The sequence below is a fragment of the Eptesicus fuscus genome, chromosome 1 (genome assembly GCF_027574615.1).
Source record: "Eptesicus fuscus isolate TK198812 chromosome 1, DD_ASM_mEF_20220401, whole genome shotgun sequence".
Lineage (NCBI taxonomy): Eukaryota > Metazoa > Chordata > Mammalia > Chiroptera > Vespertilionidae > Eptesicus > Eptesicus fuscus.
Genome location: NC_072473.1, coordinates 12,463,600 through 12,487,819, shown reverse-complemented (window position 1 = coordinate 12,487,819; position 24,220 = coordinate 12,463,600). Strand labels below are relative to the sequence as shown.

At 34.1% G+C, this 24,220-nt stretch overlaps 1 protein-coding gene across 4 annotated transcripts in view; it reads right to left on the bottom strand.

Annotated features, from left to right (window-relative positions):
- Positions 1 to 24,220, bottom strand: part of CNKSR2 (connector enhancer of kinase suppressor of Ras 2) — a 245,805-nt gene that overhangs the window by 136,412 nt on the left and 85,173 nt on the right. For all 4 annotated transcript variants that reach the window (XM_008154569.3, XM_008154570.3, XM_028129718.2 and 1 more), the window contains exons 5-7: positions 19,078 to 19,119; positions 9,977 to 10,096; positions 2,723 to 2,782 (exon numbers count right to left, since the gene is read on the bottom strand). In XM_008154569.3, the coding sequence (XP_008152791.1) occupies positions 2,723 to 2,782; positions 9,977 to 10,096; positions 19,078 to 19,119 (222 nt within the window). The remainder of the gene's footprint in view (positions 1 to 2,722; positions 2,783 to 9,976; positions 10,097 to 19,077; positions 19,120 to 24,220) is intronic.

Below are 24,220 nucleotides of genomic sequence, written 5' to 3'. Positions count from 1 at the left end.
AAATTTTATACTAGTAATATAGGTATGGATAGTGAATTTAAAATACTATTCTTTATTTTTCTCTTAGTGGCTACTAATTATTGATTATACATATTGCAATATGTATGAACTTTTGAATATACAGAAAAAGTGTTTTAATGAAAAATATATTTGTGCATTTTTATGTATGTATTAATTTATCAAATACAACTACTAGTATAAACAGTGTAGTATTTAGTCATTAGAATCTATTGAAAGCTAATGAAGAATGATATGATGATAGAATTGCAAAGTAAAATGCTACCTTTGAGACCTTAGAAAGGATTTACTTGAAAATGATTTCTAGTTCCTTTTTAAAAATACATTTCCAATTATTTAAAAAACAAAGAAGTCAAAACAATATTAACCTTAGTTCAACAAATTTCAAAATTCACAAAACAATTATTTGCCCTAGGCTAGAATTCAAGACAAGGTGAGATCATAGAAAATTCTAGTTTGAACAAAGTAATAACACAAGTATACTATTAAGAGAGTAATTCATCTAGGATGTTACCCAACCATAAGAATGATGTCATAAGAAAAATACTGTATTTATTTTACAGTATCTTTAGGAGGTGGGTATATTACCAATTAAGACAAATAGCATGTAAAAATTCTGAAAAGTTTATAAATCATTACTGTAATAGAGCTGTAACTATAGAGTCAGTCCTTGTGCTATCTGGCTAACAACTGATCTTTTTAAAGGACAGTATTAAAGAAAAATATCAAGCTAATGGCTCTAATCATGATATAAAAGAAAATGATAGTTGATATATAAAATTCAAGGAAACGGAAATGACTTTTTGCACAGATAAGTAAAAAGGGGACTAAGTCCTATAAATTATAGACTTCCAATTTGAAAAGGGATCCTAAAGATTGTTTAAATCTCTCATTTTCTATATGAGAAAATAAGAAACTAGGGCACAGCAAGCAAAATAACTTAAGTCACTTTAGTGAGCAGCTAATGATAAATGATGCCTAATGATAAATGACTGAGAATACCAAAAACAGTAAAAAATTTTAAAGAAAAAAGAAGAATTAAGTGACGGACTATTAATATTTGGTTCATATCTGAACTACTCACAGAATCAATCTTTCTTTGATAACTTGTCCACTTATCAAATATTTCTAATTAATATGATCAATGCATAGTACTTAACTTTTATTTTTCAGACAACAGACAATATAGGGATGATGTTCCTACCAATTCTTCAAGATAGAGTTCAAAATCTTAATTTCTGTGATTCGTTCTCTGATTTCACTTGGCAGTATTTACTATTCTTTCCTTTGTCCATCTATGCAAATTTTATAGCCTGTTCATAGATAACCCCCTACTTGCACTCCTTAAGGGCAAAGCTAGTTTAATTTTTCAACTCTTTTAATACCTAGGCCCGTGCTTGAAACATAACAAAGGTTTGTTAAAATGAAAAAATGAATACACAAGTATATGAGAATGATCAATCAATGAAAAGCATATAGTTTACAGTATCTCACTGCATTAAAAAATTTAAATAGTTCACAACATGCATTTAAATGATATTCTTGATTCCATTTACCTCTCATTTAATGCAGAAGTGAAGTCAGCAGTCTAACTCTAACTTATTATTATGTATTTCATCATTCACAGAAACCAAGAGACGCGGGGGAGATGATATAGGGGGTCAGTAAATAAAGTAATAGAAGAATTAGGTGACCATGTTGATTTTTAAAAAGAAAATGCTAGTAAAATGTTGAGATCAATAAAACTTGAGATTAACTAATCCACCTTGGTCTTCTTTGAAGGAATACAGCATAAGCATGCAATTTGTCAGAATTTCTAAAAGGAAAAAAAATTCAAAGCTTTGCACCTCCTTAAAAGAGTAGGATGAAATCTGGGAAAACCCAATGCAGGAATAATGATTTATTATGCAATTCAAGTCTATTATACTGATCGTGTTAATGCCCAACATGATGACTTCTCATTTCTGTAGCTCTTATAGCATAGCCTTCACATTTATTGCCTTATTTGATTTTCACAACAACTTAGTGAGGTATGTGGTACATACGATATTATTTCCAACTTATAGATTAGGAAAACAATTTAATGAGAGGGTAAGTGATCTGCCAAAAATTACACTGCCATTAAGCTGCAGAACTGCTTGTAGGACCTAGCACCAGGACTCACTCTGACCCACTGCCAGCAGTTCTTACTAGCTGGGTCTGAGAATTTGCATTTCTAACAAGTTCCCAAGGGAGGCTGATACTGCTTATCCAGGAAGGTCCTCACTGTGAAAACCATTGAGCTATACCATGCTCCATCCACTAAATTAAGCTGAAATATACACCAAGTATTCAGAAAGCATGACTTATCCGATGCTTCTTTCCTATGTGAGCTAAGTTTCTTAATATAAATAAACTATTTGACAGATGGAAGTGGATTCTTTTGGATGTCAAAATAACTTGTCATGAACCAGAAAATACTTATTAACAAAGACCAATCTCTGGCTGCAAATGGAAAACATCTGATTTACTTTAAGTAAATAGCTATTCTAAACTAAATAAACTGACTGAAATTCTCCCAAAGACATTACTAACTCAATGTCTTTTCAGTTTTGTCTCCTAATTAGTTCATGCCCTCAAAAGTCAATTATGTAATTATGTGAGACATATAAGTTGTTTAACAATACAAGGAAAAACCAAACCTTTGAAATGTTACAATACTTACATTTTCTGTAGTTCCAGTAATTACATGGAGGCCATCATACGTTGATTTAATATACATACCCTAAGAAAAAGAAAGCATCAGAAAAACAGTGAAGCAACTGGAATATTTCCAAGTATATCATAATCTCATTTACAAAAATTACTCTATCAAATTATTATTTTGTTTAAAAATTTTATATTTCAATTACAATTTATATTCAATATTATTTTGTATTAGTTTCAGGTTAGACAATGATATACCTGATATTTTCAGTACACACCTGATACCATACATAGTTATTACAATACTGTTGACCACCCTATCAAATTAAAATTGCCACATGCCCCAGGAATGAATCCATGATTAAATAATGCCGTCTTTAAATTGGTAAGAAACTCCTATCTTAATGTGCTGACATCTAATGTTTGCCCCCCAAAAAGCTATACACAGCTTAATCAAATAACTACTTGTTAAGTGAATTGCCTATAAAACTTGTAAAATGCAGTATCATAATGCAACACCCTGAAGAAAGAACACACCTCACTCCCCCCAAATCTGTATTAAATGTTTTGTGGCAAAATAAAAGTTACAATGAAAAATTCAAACATTGGTATGTTATTAGCTTATAATAATTGATACATATTACACAATAAAAAGTAGGCTTCTACAGAGCCACTTCAACTACAACTAAAGAGACAGAAGAGTGATAAAATACTTGTAAGATCAACTTTTTTTTCTCTTGCTCTTTTGTGGTATCCTGCATTTTCTGCCTTTATTTCTTATTGATGCCATTTTAATAATTACATCAAATCATCTCTATATCAATAATTAAGAGGTAATGTGTGGCAACCACTTCTCCCGATAAAGATGGGATTCCATTTTCTATTTAAATAAAGTCATTTTTGAAAAAGCTTCATTAAAATTAAAGAATATTCAGAAATCCTGAAATTGTATAAGCTTTTAGAGCAAACAAAAACTTTAAATTATGGACACCGATAGGACTTTAAAGGAAAAAAAATCACAAGAATGTATTCATATTTTCAATTTTAAAATATTTTTATTTAAGTAAATCAGAAAAAATAGATTATTCAGTGAATGGCTTTTTTTCCTTTCTAAGGAAGATTCCGTTACTTTAAATGCTCTTTGGGGCAAAATTACCTATAAAATGCATTACATATAAAAATGCTTTGCATTGCAAAATACTGATTTAAAAAAAATACCAATTTTAATAAACTTGAAGTCTGAAATATAATGTTAATTTCCCATACCTTTATGATAGTTATATATCTAAATGCCTAAATATATATGTGTTTTCATTGATAATATGTAAGAAATAAAAACAAAAAGCAGTAAAGTTGATGGTATGGAATTATTAAGAAGTCACCATGTAGATTTTATTTCTGAAAAGTAATTTTAATAATCTCATTGTGTTCAAAATGTTGGTAATGGTTCCAAAAATGGCTGAGCCTGGCTCTCCAATTTGAAACAAAATGAATGTAATTTTAAAAGATGTTTACTTACCTGTGAACTCTAGTTTCTTAAATGAAAGTTCTTCACTATATAAAATAAATTACTAACCTCAACACAAGTACAAATAGAAATTAATTAAGAAATTGGCTAGTAGTCCTTGACTATGACCATATGGTAATATTCATGCTTACATTGGTGACAAGTGTAAAACATACTTCTGAAGTTATTTATTCCATTATATATTGGAAGGTAAATATAAGGGTGCTATTATAGAACTCAGCAGAGGAGAGGACATGATTCTTACAGTTATTCCCCCCTCCCCTGAGAATTAACAAAATTACATATTTAATAAAGGATCTTAAAGTATATTTGTAAGAGCTAAACACTAAATTTGGTTTTAGTTTTTTTTAAATAGAGGGATTGTGAGAAGATAAAGTGAAAAAAGACAGTGAAAAAAACCAATATATATTGCTTGGACATACAAAATAATCATCACTCACTATTTGTTAAATATCTTGTTAGAATGTGCCAGGGACTGTTTTAAGTATTTGACATTCATTTCACAGCAGCCTTTGAGGATGAGGAATCTGCCCAAGGTGGTGAAGTCAGTTTATAAGCCCAGGCATTCTGACTCCATACCATATTCTCAAACACTAGGCTCCTGATTTATTGATTAACAGGACAGTTGTACACCTTCACTTTTTTTTTTTATCAGAATTTAATATTTGACAACTATAGATATTAAAGTCAAACATGAAATGTTCAACATTTATTCTTAAATACTAAGAACTCTTTCAAACTTTATTTTTATTGTTGACACTGTTACAGATGTCCCCATTTCCCCCATCCCCTTGACCACCTCCACCCAGCCCCCACCCCCATTTCCCACTGGCCATCACCTCACTGTTGTCTGTGTCTATGGGTTATGCATATATGATCAGCACACATGTATTATGTGCAATGTGGTTATAAAGAGTAACTGAATATGATATTTTACAAATTTACTTCAATCACCCATCTCTTATGACAACTGTAAGGTAAAGTTGAATATATTTCTCTCCACACTTCTTTCAACACTGTGCATTATTGATTATGAATCAGTGTGTTGACAAGAGCTCTAAATAATCTCATAAATAATTAGATCATAGAGAAAGTCTAGTATCCTAAGATAAATGTTTAGGAAAAGTCATTATACTTATTGGGATAATAAAAATTCATGGAGATAATCTAGTTATGGCTCTGGAGATAAAATCTATGTGTAATTATTGTGCATACCAGGAACTTAAAAATGGCAATTGTAAGCTACAGCAAGTATCTATTAGTTATAGGAAGAGGCTTTCATCATTATTTATGCATAATTAAGTGTTATATAATTTATACTAAAACTATTTTTTTTTCCAGATGGATAACGACGTTTAAATGCTTACATAAAGATCTAACTATGTATACAGATTTCAATTCTAGCAACTTCATAGTTATGAGAAATAGAATGGAAATAAAGCACATTTTTAAAGTGCTACAAATAATGAAGATATTTTGTTTTATGTAATACTTTTACTTCTAACTTCAATAAACCATTTTTTGTAACTGTTTTTAAAAATCAAAACTAACTTCTTCATCCTTTTGATCTCTCTCTGGGAGTACCAATGAGACAAAATGGCCAAAAAATGAGGCACCAAAACAAAGAGAAGAAACAAGTTGCTTGGATGAGCTTTGAACTAATCAACTTCTGATTAATGTAGATTCAGAAACTACATATGATCCCTTGTTCACCTCTGAGAAAGGGTGAAATAGCAAGAAAAAGTAATTCAAATGTCTCTTTTCTGGAACTGAAACAAATCTGTTTTCATTTCATGAATATCTTCATTTCCTCTTCCCAATCACCCCCCCACACACACACGCACAATTAATTAATTCTGGAGCTTACTTGAACAGCTCCCTGTCTCCTGCTTGGCATGCCAAAATGACATTTGCTTCACTATATCCCCAAACATTGGTTAACCAATAGAAGCCAAAGAAACCTCACAATCAAGTCAATGTAATAAGGCATATATGGAGAAAGTCCAAGTGCCTAAATAGCAAAAGAACTCTCTGAGGCCAAGGCTTCCCCAAAGATGACCCCGGCCCATAACACCCTTTATTTTCTCTTCAATCCAGCTGTTGGCTCTAATCTAGTTTAGATAAGTTTAGGTGTCATTTCCTTCTTTATTTCTGCTGATTGTTGTTTAAAAGCATTTTAGAAACTAGTTCCATATTTTTAAATCATAAATAAGCATGTTTCCCACCATTTCTTATAATGCTCAGGACTCTCAAATCTAAGAAATCCTAGGAGATTTGACTAATTAGGTAGAGAGCTGATGAACAATCTATCCAGTTTATCAGTGAAAGAACAAAGCAGCTACCTTCTGCCTTTGTTTTGAAACTGGCAGAAGACGTTCAGCAGATGTTTCTAAGCTAATTAAACTTCATTAAAGCTTGGTATTCTCCCACTGCTTTCTATTTCTTTCCTTCATTTACCATTTATACACTTCCTATGGCTAAGCACAAGCTAAATGTTACCAAAACCCTCAAATCTATTTATTCAAATGTGACTGAGTAAACTTAATTAAAAGTTGCTAATTTAAAAAATGAGATCATGTGAAATATTTAGTCATCTCCCCTTTAACATAAACAATAGGAAATAGTTTTGTAGTTAACTCTTATGAATATTCAACATTTTAGTTTTTTTCTTTTTTTACATCTGAAATATCTTCCCAATGAAGTGCTGCTGACTGTCCTTTAAAAAAGAGTCACTTTAGATAGGTCCAGCTTTAAAGTCATCCTCCTAAACTCTTCACATCCCCCCTTTAGCAATCCCAAGTTTATAGATGTGATAATGGAATAAGCTTTATTCAGATGTACTTCATTTAAATTTACTTGGATGGAAACCCTGCCTCTATTGTACGTTACCGATATGTGATACAGGGTATAGTGGAGAAGATCTGTGATTCCATTTTCTCATTTGCTAAATGAGAAGAATAACACCTACTGTATAGAGTTGTGAGAAAAATACCTGGTAAATGTTAAACACATTTCTTCTTTTTTATCTTCTAGCTCTTTCCCAGACTATTTAATTGAATCCGTTTCTTGGACTTTTTTGTTTATGACTATTCCCAAAAGCAGACCTAGATTTACCTACTTCAAATTTAAAAAATAATAAGCCTGTCCAGAGCTATAACTTCATTTTAAAAAGTGAAGATTTCCTAAAGTCCATTAATTAGCATTCTGTTGACTCACTTCATATAGCTATTTTCCCCCGTCCCCCATGATTTCAGTAGAAATTAGAGGAAAATAATAAGGCTCTGTTCTCAGAACAATACCATCCTTAGAACTGCAGGCTCATAGAACTAGAGAGAGCTTTAAAGATGATCTAGTCTACCCTTCCTGCTCCCCAAATTTTACAGATGAATAGACCAAGGCCAAGGAAGTTAAATCTACTCCTCCACATCTCCCAGATCACACTCACAGCAATATTTATGTAAGTGATTTGTATCCATGCATCATGATTCCTAGTCTAACATAATCTCTCTATATAAAACCCTAATATGCAAATAGACCAAATGGCAGAACAACTACAACTAAACAACCAATCACTGTGATGTGCGCTGACCACCAGAGGGTGCACGGAACATAGCAGGCATCGGCAGCAGGTTGGCAGAGTTCGGAACATAACAGGCATTGGCTGCGGCGGGATGGTGGAGCAGGTGAGCAGGGGTGCCAGACTAAGGCGGGGCGAGCCCCTGGTGGTTACTGAAAATTCTTTGCTCCTGCATGCTGTGGTACCACTGGGTGCTCACACCTGCTGCCGGTGCTGGAGCTGCTGCCTTCACCCACTGCCAGCGATGCCATGCGCCAGTCTGGATCACTTGGTGCTGTCAGCGGATGTGAGCAGCTGCTGGCCCCGATTGCCCCTGAGGGCTTCTCTACTTCCCCCTGCTCCTGAGGGGCATTTGGGGCAGCAGCCGCCACTTGCACCTGCTGCTGGTGCTGGCTCTAATCCTTCTGCGCTGTCAGCAGGTGTGAACAGGCCCATGCCGTCACCATGTGGGATTGGTGGCGGCAGCAGGGCTGCCAACAGACAGGGGAATGTGGAGGCCGTGGTGGGAGGGGCCGAGCAGGGGTGCAGAGGATGGGCCGAGAACTGCCTCTGTGCCCACCGCAGCCTTGTGGCCCACAGTTCCTTGCAAGGTGCACGAACTCGTGCACTGGGCTCCTAGTTAGTTCATAATTTCCCACTCTAGAAATCATGTTTAGACAGCTTCTTTTCCTTCATAACAACTGAAAAGGGAGTTGTAGAAAGAAAAATCTAGAATACTATAGGTTGAAAGATGCTTTAAATAAAACTGGACTAAAAGGAATAGTAAGAATTTAAAATCATAAGTAATACTTCAACAAAGTGTATAAATGTTCCAAATAAGCTGTTAAAACTAATTAAAGTTAGATATAACACTTATAGGTTACAATGATGACATGCTTGCTGGTTATGTTTGATATGCTGCTTTCCATCATCCCAGAAAAACACTAATAAAAGCCACAGAAGCCTGAGGAACTACTGTTATCCAAAAGTAAATTTCTAAATATCAGAAGAAAAGTCACTCTAGAGAAGAGAAGGCTTCAAACTGAAAAATCATTGGTGGCCAATGAAGGGTTTGCCCTCTGAAAGAGTTGTATACATACATATTTAATTAAAGAAGCAACACCACATAAAAATTAAAGCTGCTTAAAGATCTTTAATACTATATATATTCTGAATTAAATTATTAATGCTAATTTCCAAGATATCTATTTCCTAAAATATCATTTATTGTATGTACCCTTAGAAAATTTATCTATAGGTAAGAGGTTCTCCAGCCAGCTTCTTGTGTTTTTTTTTTTTTTTTTTTGTCTTGTAACTGGCAGACCTTTTGTAGTTTTTTCCACTGTTTCTGTCTCATTAATATTAACTGTATATGCTTTCTATCTGAAGATTTAATGAAGAGCTCTTCCTTGGGTTACATTTAGAAACAATATACTTTTTAACCAGGTGAACAAAATATAGAAGATGACTACCTTTATCTATAATAATAAAAGTGTAATATGCTACTTGGACCGGACGTCCTTCCGGATGACCTTCTGGACCTAACTGGGGCTGCGAGGGAAGCCTGGGTCCAGGGTGCCAGAGGGAAGTCTGTGCCAGCAGTTGGGAGAAGGAAGGCCTACTCTTGCACAATTTTCGTGCACCAGGCCTCTAGTTATTATATAATAAATAAATGCATCTCATGGATGTTAGCCTAGTTTTGGCAAGATCCATCTTCTTACTCATCCTTATAGGAAATAATGGATGTGAGTGATAAAGAATATCACATTTGTTTAGTTTACCCACCCTAAGGGAAGAGAGACCTATTAAAAGCAGAACGAACCAAAGCAAAACAAACAAAACACCCACTTGCATGGGTGTGACAGTGTGGTTTTTATAAAACTCTTAATTTAAACTTCCTTTAAACCGACGGAACTTTGGTAGGAGGTGAAAAAATGCAATAAAAGCTAAATTATTACCAAAGTAAACAGGGTAATTCAGAAATCCCCATGTTTACTTTTCTTTCATTTTCATTTATCTTTATAAAACTTCTTATGACAAACTACCACTACCTTGCTCCTTTAGAAAAAATTACCAAAATGTTCAAAATGTGTTAAAATTCATGGATTTCCTTATTCAGAAAATGCTTTGCCCACATCTTTAGCTGTCCGCTGATGAATCGTGGCTTTGAAAAACATGGTATCTCTTACCAGCCCTTCACTTGGTTTGATGTTTGCCAGCTGAATCACTTCCAGGTGGGCTGACTGTGAAACCAGAGGATCTGAAGACAGGGATATGATGTGGTCACAGACTCCAGAGAGAGTTTTACACTGAAAGCAAAAAAAACAACAACATTATATATATATATGATAAATGTTGTACACATTAATCACTTTTTGTTATAACTTTTTTACAAGGAAAACTAAAACAGTAACAGTACTTGGCATTTTATTCCATGAAATCTATATTAAAAAGGTATTCAGGTGAAAAAATACATGCACACAACACACTTAAATTCTAAATTATGAATACAAGAACTATACATCAAAATATGCAACAGAGGTATTATTATATTTTAGTTCCATTATTTGATTCATCAGACCTAAAATAAAATGATTGTTTCTAAATAATCCAAGAACTTTATAACAACCATCAGATTGAATTGAGTTAAATAATTTAAAAAATTTATGTATTTTATATTATGATCAGAATAGTTAAAAAAATTCAGCCAAGGCACAAGGAAGATGAGTCTTGCAAATCCACTAGATGAACTTCTCCTACTTATTCATCTAGACTTTCCTGTTCAAGGTTACCTTTGTATAAAGTTTCCCACCACCCCCAGGCAAAGTTTGGCACTCCTTCAATCCTGCATTCTCAGCATCCTTTGAACAGTCTAAAATTGTATGATAACTACATTCTGAAGCCCTCTTGAACAGGAACCGTGTCTTACTCATTTCTGACTTCACTTCCTCCCCCCACTCCCACCTGCCACCCACATCACGTAGACAGATCCTAGAACATATAAGGTAATCAATAAATATGAGATGAATAAACTGAAGAGCAAATGAGCTTTAACAATGATTAGAGTGGCTTGCAGGAAAGAAAGCTAGTGCTTTAGTTAGGAGAAATCCAGTCATACTGATAAGAATAACAATAGATTTAAAATAAGATATCCATAATGGTATGATTAAGACTTGGACATCTAAACTCATGAAGAAAGTGGAACGTTAGTGAATGAATCTTGGAATATACTATCCTAAATTATGCTGGCCCTTATATGCTTCACAGACACTCAATGTACTTAAAGAAGCCTGGTGTCCATCATTTGAGGGTTTTTTGTTTGTTTATTTTTGACCTACTGTAGGAGGTGCTTTTCTTTTGTAGCAATCAAGATGTTATCTTCTATCCATCTCCAACATGTTACATTTGTTCTGTAACCACTGCATTACCCACTGTAAGGAAGACAGTTTCTTCTTCCTGTCATTACTGCATTCTGTACTTGGACCATGGTCTCAGTCCGTGCAGGGCTCAGCTTCTTCACAAGACAGGAATAGCCAGGCTAAATTTCCCTTCTTGTTTGCACTCCTGCTTTTTGCATCTGCTTTTCAAGGCTGCACTTTTATTGTGGCTATCAGTCCCTAAAGACAAACATTAGCTGGCACAGTAGAGAATCTGGGCTTAAAGACAGATGTGGGCAATCACCACATTGCTATTTTTTAAAAATTTCTTTATTGATTAAGGTGTTACCCACATTGCTAATTATTTGCTGTGTGACCATGAGAAGGTTATTTTATATCCTTGAGGCTCAGTTTCCTCATGTAAAAAATGGGGTATTACAAATTACTTTCTATGGTTTATATGACAAATCAGGATAGTGTATATTTAAAAAAGAGCCCTGTTATCAAAAGAAGACACTAAATAAATGCTTTTTATTCCCCCAATTGCTTTCTCTACCCTCCAAGGGCTCAATCCTTACTCCTGGAATGAATGATGTCATTATTCTTAATCCCATGACCTTGTTGACCAGCTTACAATGACCAGTAATCACACTGCATGGTCATGATGGAGAGTTCACAGCTCTCTTCTCTCTCTTTCAGGCTCAAGTCTCAGTGCTTGCAGATACAAATTACCTTGAAGAGCTGCTAACCAAAGTGCCAACAGGAACATCTCTTTTTCCCACCCAAACAGGGAAGCCTACAGGGCAGTCACACAAGGTACTGCACTTAGCATTATGCTGTGCTGTTGCCATCTTGGAATTCTTGTTTTTGAACAAGGGGCTTGACATTTTCATTTTGCACAGGGTCTTGTATATTATGTAACCCATCCTGGGATCCCAGTCTTGGAGTGGTGTGTGTTTTTAACTCTTGAAAATATCAGCAGCAGCCATGGGAAAAAGGACAGAATGGCAGCACTTTACATTTAAAAATTGGCTGCAGTTCAAATTGCTGCTCTTTAACAGGAAGATAAACACTTTTGGTCATATTTAAATCTTTTAATTATTCATTTCCTCCCACATGTGGTTGCATCTTCATTCTTATTTTCTCTTAATCTCAAGGGGGATATAACATTGTTAATTCCTAAGTGTTTTCATATAAGATACTTGGACTGCATAATAACCTGAAGGTTACTAATTTGTATGCTATAAAGGACCCTTTGTGGTTTATACAAATTGAAACATATTTCAAAAGAGTCCAATGTAGCAATAAATAGGAAGGTAATGGATGTATATAAATGGCTTAACATGTGTGCATTACAACATTCAGGGCCTCATATAACACTGGTGATGAGCAGTAGTAGCCCTTCTATTCACACACTGGAAACACTTAGAAGTGGTGTAGAAAAAAAGGCCTTAATACTAGACTGTAAACATTTCTACAAAAAAGAAAATACCATTTAAATCCATTATATTAAGTTGCAAAACATTGTTTCAGATTCCTCTTCTTGAGTAATTTTGTTTGCCAAATACCTGCTATATGCTACGTCTGCTGGGAATACAAAAGACGTGTAAAACATTGACTTTACCAGCAAAGCTACCAGGATTTAATAGATTAAAGATCTTGGAAACTAATAACAGAAAGACTTAGAAAAGAAACCCCACTAGAACCCTGCTGTCTATTTAGAGATAATGCACTAGAACCTTTTTATATTGCAGCATTTGGCACTTGACTAAATAAGCCAATTAGAAGGGGTATAAAATGGTCTGGCTTTATATGCTAATTCTATACTCATTACTGCAGCATACATCAAGCCACTGCAGGAAACCACATTAAGACTGCAGTGGCAAAGTTCCAGGGAAGTTATTTACCATGTTCTTATAAAAATTAAATGTGTACATTCAATAAAATCGTGTGATACTATGTTGTTATCATTTTAAAACAAAGTGTTACCTACTGTTACCTAATAGAATATTTTAGAAAAAGATAATTAACTATTATACAACAAGAAAAATGCATTCTTTTTATTATTGCAAATTAACATCAATACTATAGAGCACCTACCATGTATCTGGCACAATGCTAAATACTTCATAGTCATTATCTCTTTCCTCCTTATAACAACTTCCTGAAGTAGGTATTTTTGAAAGAAAGGCTAAAAAAATCTATCAAGGTTATTGCCTTTGTAAAAGAAAGACTTGAATTCTTAATCATTATGCTTATTTCAATCCTTAAATCTCAACTTATTTTTTATTAGTTTCATTTTGTATTGTTAAAAATTCATGTCTGTATTAAATGGATATTCTATAATGTTTAAACTACATAGTTTGATGAAATATAAGATGAGCCTTCTAATTTAGAATGCAGTTTAGATAAGGAGTAGTAGAACTGATACAGTGAAAGACAGTTTGGGGAAAATTAAAGCAATTTTAGGAGCAAAAGGATCACGCTCCTCTAGGAAAAAGATGACAGGTAACCACTCATATGAGGGAGATTCTTCTGCCATTTTTGCAATATTTATACCAAAAGATTTTACTTTCTATTTATCTTAGTTCTAAAAATAGAATAAATAATATGAAACTAGAATTAAATCCTAGTAAATAATATGCCTTTAACACTAAGGGGAACATAAAATTGCAATGGTGTCATAACTGACCCTCTGGATTCTGTTATAATCTATCAAGATGGCAAAAAAAAAAATAGTGATTGAATAACAATAACAGACACGGTTGTCTATGAATTAAGAACCTTTTAAAACAGAAGTGTGTCACAGGATGGACTTAATGGTATTATGATTTTCTCTCTCCAGTTTTTTATATTAATTTCAAATATGAATCAATATAATGAATAGAGCACATTCTCAGAATGAGATGGAAAGTTTTCATATTCTGTTCTATATATAAGCACTATATTTTATGTCTATTTGCATATATGTGTATAATTGCTTCACCCAAATCTAAAAGTTCTAAAGGGAAAAAAGATCTGAGCATAGCATGTTTAGTATAAAATAAATACTGACTTGAAAGAGTTGTAAAAACAATATTTAGTCACTGTGGTGATTAAAAAACCAGCAATCCTATATTAATATATTAACTAGTAGCAACACGTAGCATTCTTTCATTATTTCTGAAACTCATTCTTTCATTATCGCTGAATTTATCAGATACTACTTTTTAATTTTTAATTTAATTTAATTTTTATTGCATTTACTGGGGTGACATTGGTTAATAAAGTTATATAGGTTTCAGGTGTACAATTCTATAATACATCCTCTTTATACTGTATTGTGTATTCATCACCCAAAGTCGTCTCCTTCCATAACTATTTATCCTCCCTATACCCTTTTCTACCTCCCCCATTCCCTCTAGTAATCACCATATTGTTGTCTGTGTCTATGAGTTGTTGTTTTTTAATCCTTTCACCTTTTCCATCCAACTGTCCAACCACCCTCTCCTCTAAAAGATGTCAGTCTATTCTGGGTATGTATGAGTTTATTTCTATTTTGTTTGTTAATTTTGTTCATTCAATAGCAACCCTATATTAATATATTAACCATAATAACGGATAGCATTATTTAATTACCTCTGAACATCATTCATTTGTTATTGCTGAATTTATAAGATACTACTTTTTACTTTTTAGATGAATATGTGAAGCTTCAGCTATTTTATTTTTTAAATAAATTCTATAATTCAGTATTATAAGTCATACAAGTCTGTGCCAATTTAGGATGACAATTATGCTGTATTTGGTGAAAAATATTACATATTATAATATTGTAATATATAATATTGTCAAATAGTGAGAACTCTAGGTGACATAAGCCTCATTAGGAACTATAATATTCTTAGTATCTTAGTACTTGCCAGATCTCTGTGAAACTAGTAATGCTACACCTCTGATTATGATGTTTCACTAACAGGACACAGGGAGTGAACAATTGTAGATAACAAAAGAGTGAAATTCACAAACAGAATTTAAACTGGTAACCTGGCTCATGTGGTTCAGTTGTTGAGCATTGACCTATTAACCAGGAGGTCACGGTTTGATTCCTGGTCAATTCACATGCCTGGGTTGTGGGCTTGGTCCCCAGTAGGGGGTGTGCAGGAGGCAGCCGATCAATGATTCTTTCTCATCATTGATGTTTCTATCTCTCCCTCTCCCTTCCTCCCTAAAAATCAATAAAAATATATTTTTAAAAAGAATTTAAACTGGTATTCCCAAGTATTATTCTATATACATGTGCCCCAATACAAGAAGACTTTCTTGCTTATATAAGAAAAGAGAGCCGAAACCGGTTTGGCTCTGTGGATAGAGCGTCGGCCTGCAGACTGAAGGGTCCCGGGTTCGATTCCGGTCAGGGGCATGTACCTTGGTTGCGGGCACATCCCCAGTAGGGGGTGTGCAGGAGGCAGCTGATTGATGTTTCTCTCTCATCGGTGTTTCTAACTCTCTATCCCTCTCTCTTCCTCTCTTTAAAAAATCAATAAAATATGTTTAAAAAAAAAAAGAAAAGAGAATTGAATGAGAAACAATTTTTTAAACTTAAAAACTAATATAATAGAATAAAATTTCAATTTTAACTCAACAAAAAAGTTATGTTATACATCAAAATTAAGAGTTTCAAGCAGCTTCAGAAAGCAATTGTAGTTGCAAATTAATAAAGATATGTGAATTTTGTTTCAATGCCTAGAAAACTCTGCAATCCCTTTAGGTTTCAAATTCTGATGGTGAGGGAAAACACAACAAAACAATTACCAAAATGAAAAGAAACCACCACCACCACTCCCACCGCAGTTATCTCTGCCCTTGCCACAGCTGCCGCCGCCGCCGCCACCACCACCACCACCACCACCACCACCACCACCACCACCATCACTTCATTAAGCCATTCATTCACTTAACAATTACTAAGTATCTGCTACATGATTCAAATGCCAACTACAATGTTCAAAGATTTCACAACCTAGGAGAGTATTTCTGGTAGCATATTTGGCTTTGACATCACTGACATTAAGCATGCAGACCTTGTGTACCTGGTCATGGAAAAGAAGCAATAACACTTTAAAATAATAATCAGCTAGGAATGATGAGGTCAGTACCGACCAGTGAGAGACCATTAGTCAGCCCCAAATGTGTACCTACATTGATGAGCACAAAGTGGACCCTTGACACTTGCAACTTACTTGCAAGTACTGCCCTGAGACATCTTGGTCGGGTCTGAATTAAAAGTGGGACAGCAGGTTCCACCATTCTGATTTCTCATAGGGAAATAGCTGGAAACCAGAGCTGGATCTGGGAAAATCTCCATTCTATTTGCTTGCTTTCTCAGGGGCAGGAAACAGAGCCAGGCAGGTTTGCAGTGGATCCCAGCCAGATGAGAGAGCACTCATTAAAGGGCACAATGCCTTTCAGGCTCAAGATTAACAAGGGTCTGGACATCTTAGTAGCTCAACTAAAATGTAGGTTATTAAGAAGAGTATTTCACTTAACTTCAGATTCAAATAGCAGGAGTAAAGCAGTTCATTATAATTGGGTGAGCTTCTGGAAAATCCAGGCGCTATATATACAGTTTATGGGCAAATAGGGAATGAAAAGCAGAGATCTGGGAGCCACATTTTCACTTACAGCTGAGAAATTCAAAGTTACCATCTGTGCTTTTATGGAGAAAAAAGCTAATCACACTGTGTCAGTTATGAATTTATTGGCTCTCAGCTCCAAATTCACCCTTCAGTGCTTGCTCTGTGATAATGGACAGGACTCTTCATTTACGGTGAGCATAATGTTAAGTTTTTTGTCAGTAGAGGGCGGTGGAGGGACATCACAGGGGGAAGGAGGCCTCTCCTTCAGGTCTCCTTGTGCTGCATTTTGCTTTTTCTTGCTCCTGATGCACGGCCCATCAGTGATGCATGTGTGGGGGATATCTAGTGGTCCCCAGATCAAGTGGTCCCTCAGTGACCTCACAGCCTTATCCTGGGCTTAGTGACCACCATCTTGCGGCCCTCTCGGCCTCTTACCCACAGTTGCACCCCACTTGCTCTATGAGTCCTCCCAGCAGCATCACTTGCCTGTACCCTAGAAGATTGGTTCCTGCTTGCCTGGCCACTGTGGATTAGCTCTTGCTTAGGCAAGGCAGTGAAGCTGCAACACTACTGCTCCAATGAGTTCTGACATCAGCCTGGGGGATAGTGCCTTTCCTTGGGTACAGTCCTAGGGCATGCTTTAGAGTCTCTTTACATCTGTATGAGTACTCTTCTTTCATAGTTTGATAATTACTTAGCATAAACTTCCCTTGTTTGTTATTGTGTGATTTCTGTCTCCAAATTCAATTAACTTGTTGAAGAAATCTTTACATTTACAATGACTCTAAGTGTAGTTTTAAAAAAAAATTGGGTGTCTTTGATAACATAAAGAATGGTCTCAGTTGATGACAATCCTTCAATTTATGTGGACACACTGCTTTCTACTGATTCTGTGAGTTAGTCATCACAAAATTATGGTATTTACACCTTAGAAACCACAGAAGCTGCAATCCTTCAACTTAATCAGAGAGGCTAATTTACTTCGTAAAGAGCTAGTTAAGCACCAGAATGGGGTCAGGACACCAAATCTTTTTAACTCTCAAATTTGGTGCACTTTCTACTACATTGCTCTGCCTCTGCCTCCCCAACAAAAACAAATAGTCTTTGAGAACAAGGACTGTACATTCAGAGTCAGTGTGAATATCAAAGCATTTAACAATGCATAATGTGTCCAGCAAATGTAATGCTAGCAAGAACACCAATATAAGAACTCATCTATTTTTTAAATGAAAAAAAGAGATTAAATAGAATGGTTATGAAATAAAACAAATAGTTAACATGCTTCATTCCTACCTTTCCCTATAGTCTTTGAATCTTGAGAAACACTCCAGAGAAGCCATTTCAGACCTTGTTTTTTTGGCAGACTTACTCTGCGTCATAGCCCTGCTGCTCCCATTAGTGTGCCTGCAACACTTGTCTACTTCAATAAACTCGTGGGTGACAACATCTCATCTGGTTGTATTTCACCTCCAGTCCTTTGCTACCATAATTTTACTATTCTGGAATTCAAGCTTTACTTCATTTATATGGTAAACTTATTCAAATACATTTTTTCAAAAGGGTACTTAATGACCCTTCAGTTCTCTGGCTGACACTCCAACCATTGATCACACTGGCCAAGGCCTAAGTGAATATATTGCACTCATTTCTAAACGGCTTCAGTGTTATATATACTTTCACTTATTTTTAATAGAGGTAAAGAAGTTACAAGGGCATATGAGCATCAACCAAGACATGGATGTACAAAGAAAAGCAGCCAAATGTTCATTAACAAGAAATAATATGCCTTTCTGCAAAGTATGATATACTCACACTCATTTCTAGTAAAAAAATATCTGCAAAGTCACTGATTTATTTAACAAATATTGCCAAATTAAATTTGGAAGTTTGTGTGGTGAGTACAGAATCAGAGCAAAGGCAGTTTGATTATTTTATTAGTTATTTCATACAAATGATGATAGAGGTGAATTATCCCTGTTATACAACCAAATACTTTTCTTTGATCTCTTGTCAAAAATCAACCATGAAAAATTCTGATTTCAAGTTGTCTTTTCTCTAGATTCTTTATTTTACTATACTCCAACCCTGCTGCATCCTAAATATTGTATCATATTTTCTATTAAGATACAATACAGTAATTATAAATAATATAACCTGTTATGTTTTGATTCTTTTTAACTTTTTCTATGAAATATACAGGATTCACCTTTTTATAGGTTGCAGATTTTTATTAATTACTAGTTAAACAAAGAAATATTTTCTAATGAATATGATAATAAATCCAAGTATACTTACCACATGAAGGATTTTATTTTCTGTTTCATATACAGTACAATCCTAAAAATAGAAACATACACATTAACTTTGAGAAAAATCAAGCACTCATCTTAAAATACTTTCTTATGAATTACACTACAATTTGAAAAAAGTTTTAACAATTCAAGCAAAAGCAGCAATAATGGAAAAAATCTGGAATACTATATCACAACACATCAATAGTGGTTAGCTCTGGTAGTCAGTTACAGGGATTTTCTCGTTTTAGCTTGTGTGTTTTCTTTTTTTTAACTTTTATTTATTGATTGATGAGAAAGAGAAACATCAATTTGTTGTTCAACTTATTTATAATTTAACTAATGTTAAACATAAAATAAATAATTTACGTTAAATAGATGTAAAAACAATAATTGGAAAGTTATTGTAACCATTTCAATCTAAACTTTTACATGTGATAAATGTATTTTTTGAAATACTTCCAACATTTCAAATACTAACTTATTATAGACTGGAACATTAAGAAAAACAGTCATTTATTTCAATATCAAAATCTCAAAAATACATTTATATTTGCAACTATTGTAAGGTATTTAATATGCTTTGCATTATGTATTAGAATTGATACATGCTACTAATAAATGCCAAGTTTATAGTTCTTGCCTAAATTTGATTCCCTAAAATTATTTTAAAAATTATTTTTAAAAAAATCACCATTGTCTTTTTACCTGCAATTGCTACACTTACAATAAAGTGATAACATAGCAAAGTGATCTCTGCTTAGAAACTTCTCATATCTATGGCTCTGTTTTTTCCAAGGAATTTATGAAATAGGCACTATATTAGTAGAAACTTAGGGTGTTATGAGAATTAAATGAAAAAAGGAGATAATGGCTTAGCACAGTATTTGACATACAGTAAAGGATAGATATATTTTAACTATTAATTACTGCATCTTTATTTAAAAATTTAAACTAATCTTTATTTAAAAATATAAAGTTAATTATTTGACTAATTTTGAAAAAATATCCATATTCTATATAGTACTGCATATTTCAAGAAATAATTGTTCTTTTTATTTTTCCTCCTGAACTTAATTTTAACAAAAAGGAATCTGGTTCAGCATAGTTTTTCATGATGCCATTTCACCATAATACCTTGTCAGACGAAGTACATATTCTTATTGGGGGCAGAATTTGTAAAGTTAAATTTAGATCTGATTCATTCCCCAAACTAATAGAAATGTTTACGGATTGGGCCTTGCCATTCTGAAGAGCTCTTGTGCCAAAAGAGAAGTTTGTTACAAAAGTAAAGCTTGCCAGAGGAAGCTACCAGTATGTAGACAGTCATACCTGTCTATATACTGACATAAAGTCAACTCTTAATAATTATGAATTATGTACAGAGGACCCAAGTTGTAGATAAAACATTTATATTTCCAAAGTACATTTGTACTCTCATCTGCATTTGAAGGGGCCAATTTTACAAAATTAACTTCAAACACAATTACATTGGGAAGAGATGATTTGAAAAAAGCTGGGCAGTCGCCCAGTTTCCCTATACTGTCTCTATAGCTAGCTTCAGCTGAATGGATCAGAGTTTCATTCTTTACCTGCCTTCCTAGAATCAGACAATATGATTAAATATTCAAACTTCACAGGGATTCTCAATGAGAAAAGTAAATATTATCTAAATGTATATCCTGCTAATGACATAATAATCACATAGAATATTTCAAGTCTCTTCAAAATATAATATTTTACTTGCACATCCCTAATATAATACAACAAAAGGAACCATGTGACAAAATCTTACACTATTTTTAGCAATCATATTGTTTGTTGGTAGTACTGTTGTTATTCTATTATTGTTTTGTTAAAACTGTTGTGTTTTACAGGATGAAGCAATTGAACAATGTGATACTATCATTCTTGGTGTCATTGATAAGTAGTTTTAGCAGGGAGAAAACAGGTACATATATAAAAAGTAATACCCCTAGAGTCTCTTGATGTGTTATGTATGCATATATGTATATGTTTTCCTTAGTTTTGCCCACTGAAAAGGCATAGAAATGATGGCTAACATAGTAATAAATAAACTCTCCACAGTTAGTGATCTTCAAATGCCATTTCCAAGTCCTTCTTGGAAAAATGGCTGATTCTGCTCTGGGATAGGAAATGTACAAGATGAGTTTGGATTATATTGCGACACAAGATAGAAAGTTATTAAAGACTATATGCGGATTGTGTCAGTAGGACTGAGAAGTCACTATGAAGAGGTTCTCACTGGCCAAAGATGGAGCAATTTGAGTATCTAAAAGGATAATAACTGCAATGGATGAAACAGTAAATATGATTAAATATTAAATATACTAATATGTCTGATGCTAAATTTTAAATATAGTAAATTTATACAAGTATCTTTTATAGTTTAATGATAATGAATAATTGAATGAGTTGGACGATGTATAATAGATGTACTTTTCTTTAAAATATGTTTTTATTGGTTTTAGAGAGGAAGGGAAAGTGAGAGAGATAGAAACATCAATGACGAGAGAGAATCATTCATCAGCTGCCTCCTGCATGCCCCCCCTACTGGGGATCAAGCCCACAACCCAGGCATGTGCCCTGACTGGGAATTGAACTATGACCTCCTGGTTCATGGATCAATGCTCAACCACTGGGCAATAGATGTACTTTTCTTCTTAGTTCAACAAATATTAATCAATTGTGCTAGGGATACAAAAATAAAAACGTGACTCCTGACTTAGGGAACTGAACTTTAAGGAGATAGGCATTCATAAAATAAGTTAAAATATGTAGAATTCCAAAGTCTTCATGCAGTTTTGTTTTAATAACTTTAGAAGTATAAATGTCACAAAATTATACAAATCAACATGTGAAAAGTAAATTATTTAAATTTTAAAAATATTAGTATATTTCTTATTAAAACTCAACATGACCACTGTGTTGTGCTATAAGTTGCTCAAATTAAATTTCAAACTTTACAAAAACTTGAATCAGCTCCTGGTCCTCAGTGACTAAAAGGACTACATTTATAATCCTAACCTTATAATTATTCAAAGAATGAAGCACTGATGCATGCTTGACAAAGTCTAAGGGAGATATATCAGGTGACTAAGGTGGCTGAGTTTTTCCATAGGTCTAAAAAACTATCACATAACCAGTGTCACGCCAATAAATTCAATAAAAAGAAAAAAATAGAAATAACTCATATACTGATGTTAAAATTAAAAACTTATTTGAGGAAAACAAAACTAAATAGTAAAAAATTGAAATTTGATTTTCAAATGATGTTTGTAGCATATTTATATGTGGGAAGTTATTAAAACTTAATCTGCATAAGACTTTTGGGACACCCAAAATTACTATAATAAAGACAGGTTCATAGGGCTAGGGTTGCAGATGAAGATACAACTAACTGTCTTTAAAAAAATCTAGAAAGTTGGTTTTTAATTTGGTCTTAGAAAAAATAGGTCTTGAGGGAAAAAAAAGAGGCATTATTACAAAAGCAATGGAATTGCACTCAAACACAGCTATTGCAGTAATTTTCAGATTTTAGTTCTGTATATATGTAAGAATCACTTGGGGAGTGGGTGAAGATGCAAATTCCCAGGTTCATCCCCAGAAATACATATTTAGTAGATTCACAGTGAAGGCCCCCCAAGATAATTTTGATAAAGGTAGTAGTTTGAAAAGTAATATTTTATAGGACATCATGTTATAGAAGAATGCCAAAGCAAATCAAACAAAAAATGATCAAATATATAGAATAAATAAAACAGTAAATGGATTTAACAATAGTATCTATCTGAGGGTTCACTCTAAACAGTTCTTAGCTCCTTCTTCAGAGCTATGTGTTTTGATTACACATTCCCCAAATTTGTTGATTGGTGATTTTACTTCTAGTAAACTTTCTTTAATAGCTTACTACTTTGAATTAAGTGCTTCTAGTTGATTGCATCTCTACTTTTATTCAGCCACATTGCCCTGTTCATTATTGAAAGCCACAGGCTTTCACAAAGGGCAGGGCATAGCATAATAAAAACAAAACAACAAAGCTGAACAATAAAAAGTGCATATTAACCTGCTGCTATGTATTAGGAAGAAGAATAGAAAATGACTATGTTCTATTTAGGGAAGCTATAATTTTATGGAGTTCATTTTATAATGCTAAATATTTAAATAGCCCTAGGTACTTTGGGGATTTATCTTATTAGGAAGTTATTTTACTTCCATCAAAATGCGATTTAAAATATTTGCTTTTCAAGTGTGGGTTTTATTAATATTTACGGTCAAATCCTTCCACAAAAGATCATACTCCAAGTCTTAAAAAGAAAATGCACTGAATATGAAGAAATCTACATTTTATGAACCTATTCATGCTATGGAAAGGTACACCTCTGACGTTCTAGTTATTTTTAGGTTAGGATTAAAGTTAGATTTTAAAATTGGATTTAGAGCTAAGCCACTATATACTCCCTAGAGTTCTCTTCAGTAGCTCATGCTGTCCTTTACAATACATTCAGAATAACACTTGCATTTTTCTTTACCCTTCCATATAATGCTTCTACAAACCATGTCATGCACATTTAAATGCACCAAATTCCTAATAAGACAATATTCATAAAAATCAGGAATGTGTCTTCAATTTTGACTACTTTCTTAGAAAATAAGCATGCACATAAACTCGCCCACAGATGAGCTATATGCCCACACAGGATCATGATCAGTTATCTTTTCTGTGAAACAATTATGTAATCGCTATACTGAAGAGAATTCATAGAAAATTGCTTTGGCAACAAGTTTTAAGCACCTGAGGTCATAATGCTCAGTTCAAGTAATATTACTTATCAACTGTATCTATCTATCTAGATATATCCTACATAATAAAAAGGTAATATGCAAATTGCATCACTCTGCTACGCCCACGATTGGGCCTGCTGGAGGCGCGGGGGGGGGGGGGGGGGGGCGGGACTCAGGGTGTCCGATTGCCTGGCAAGTCCCCGCCCCCCCGCTCCTCCCACTGGCCTAATTGGCTGGCACTGTGGGAGGACCCATGGGGCCGGCGGAAGACACCCGTGGCAGAACTGAGGGTGGCTGATTGCTTGGCTGAGGGCACCAGTTTTCCACCAGCACCAATTTTC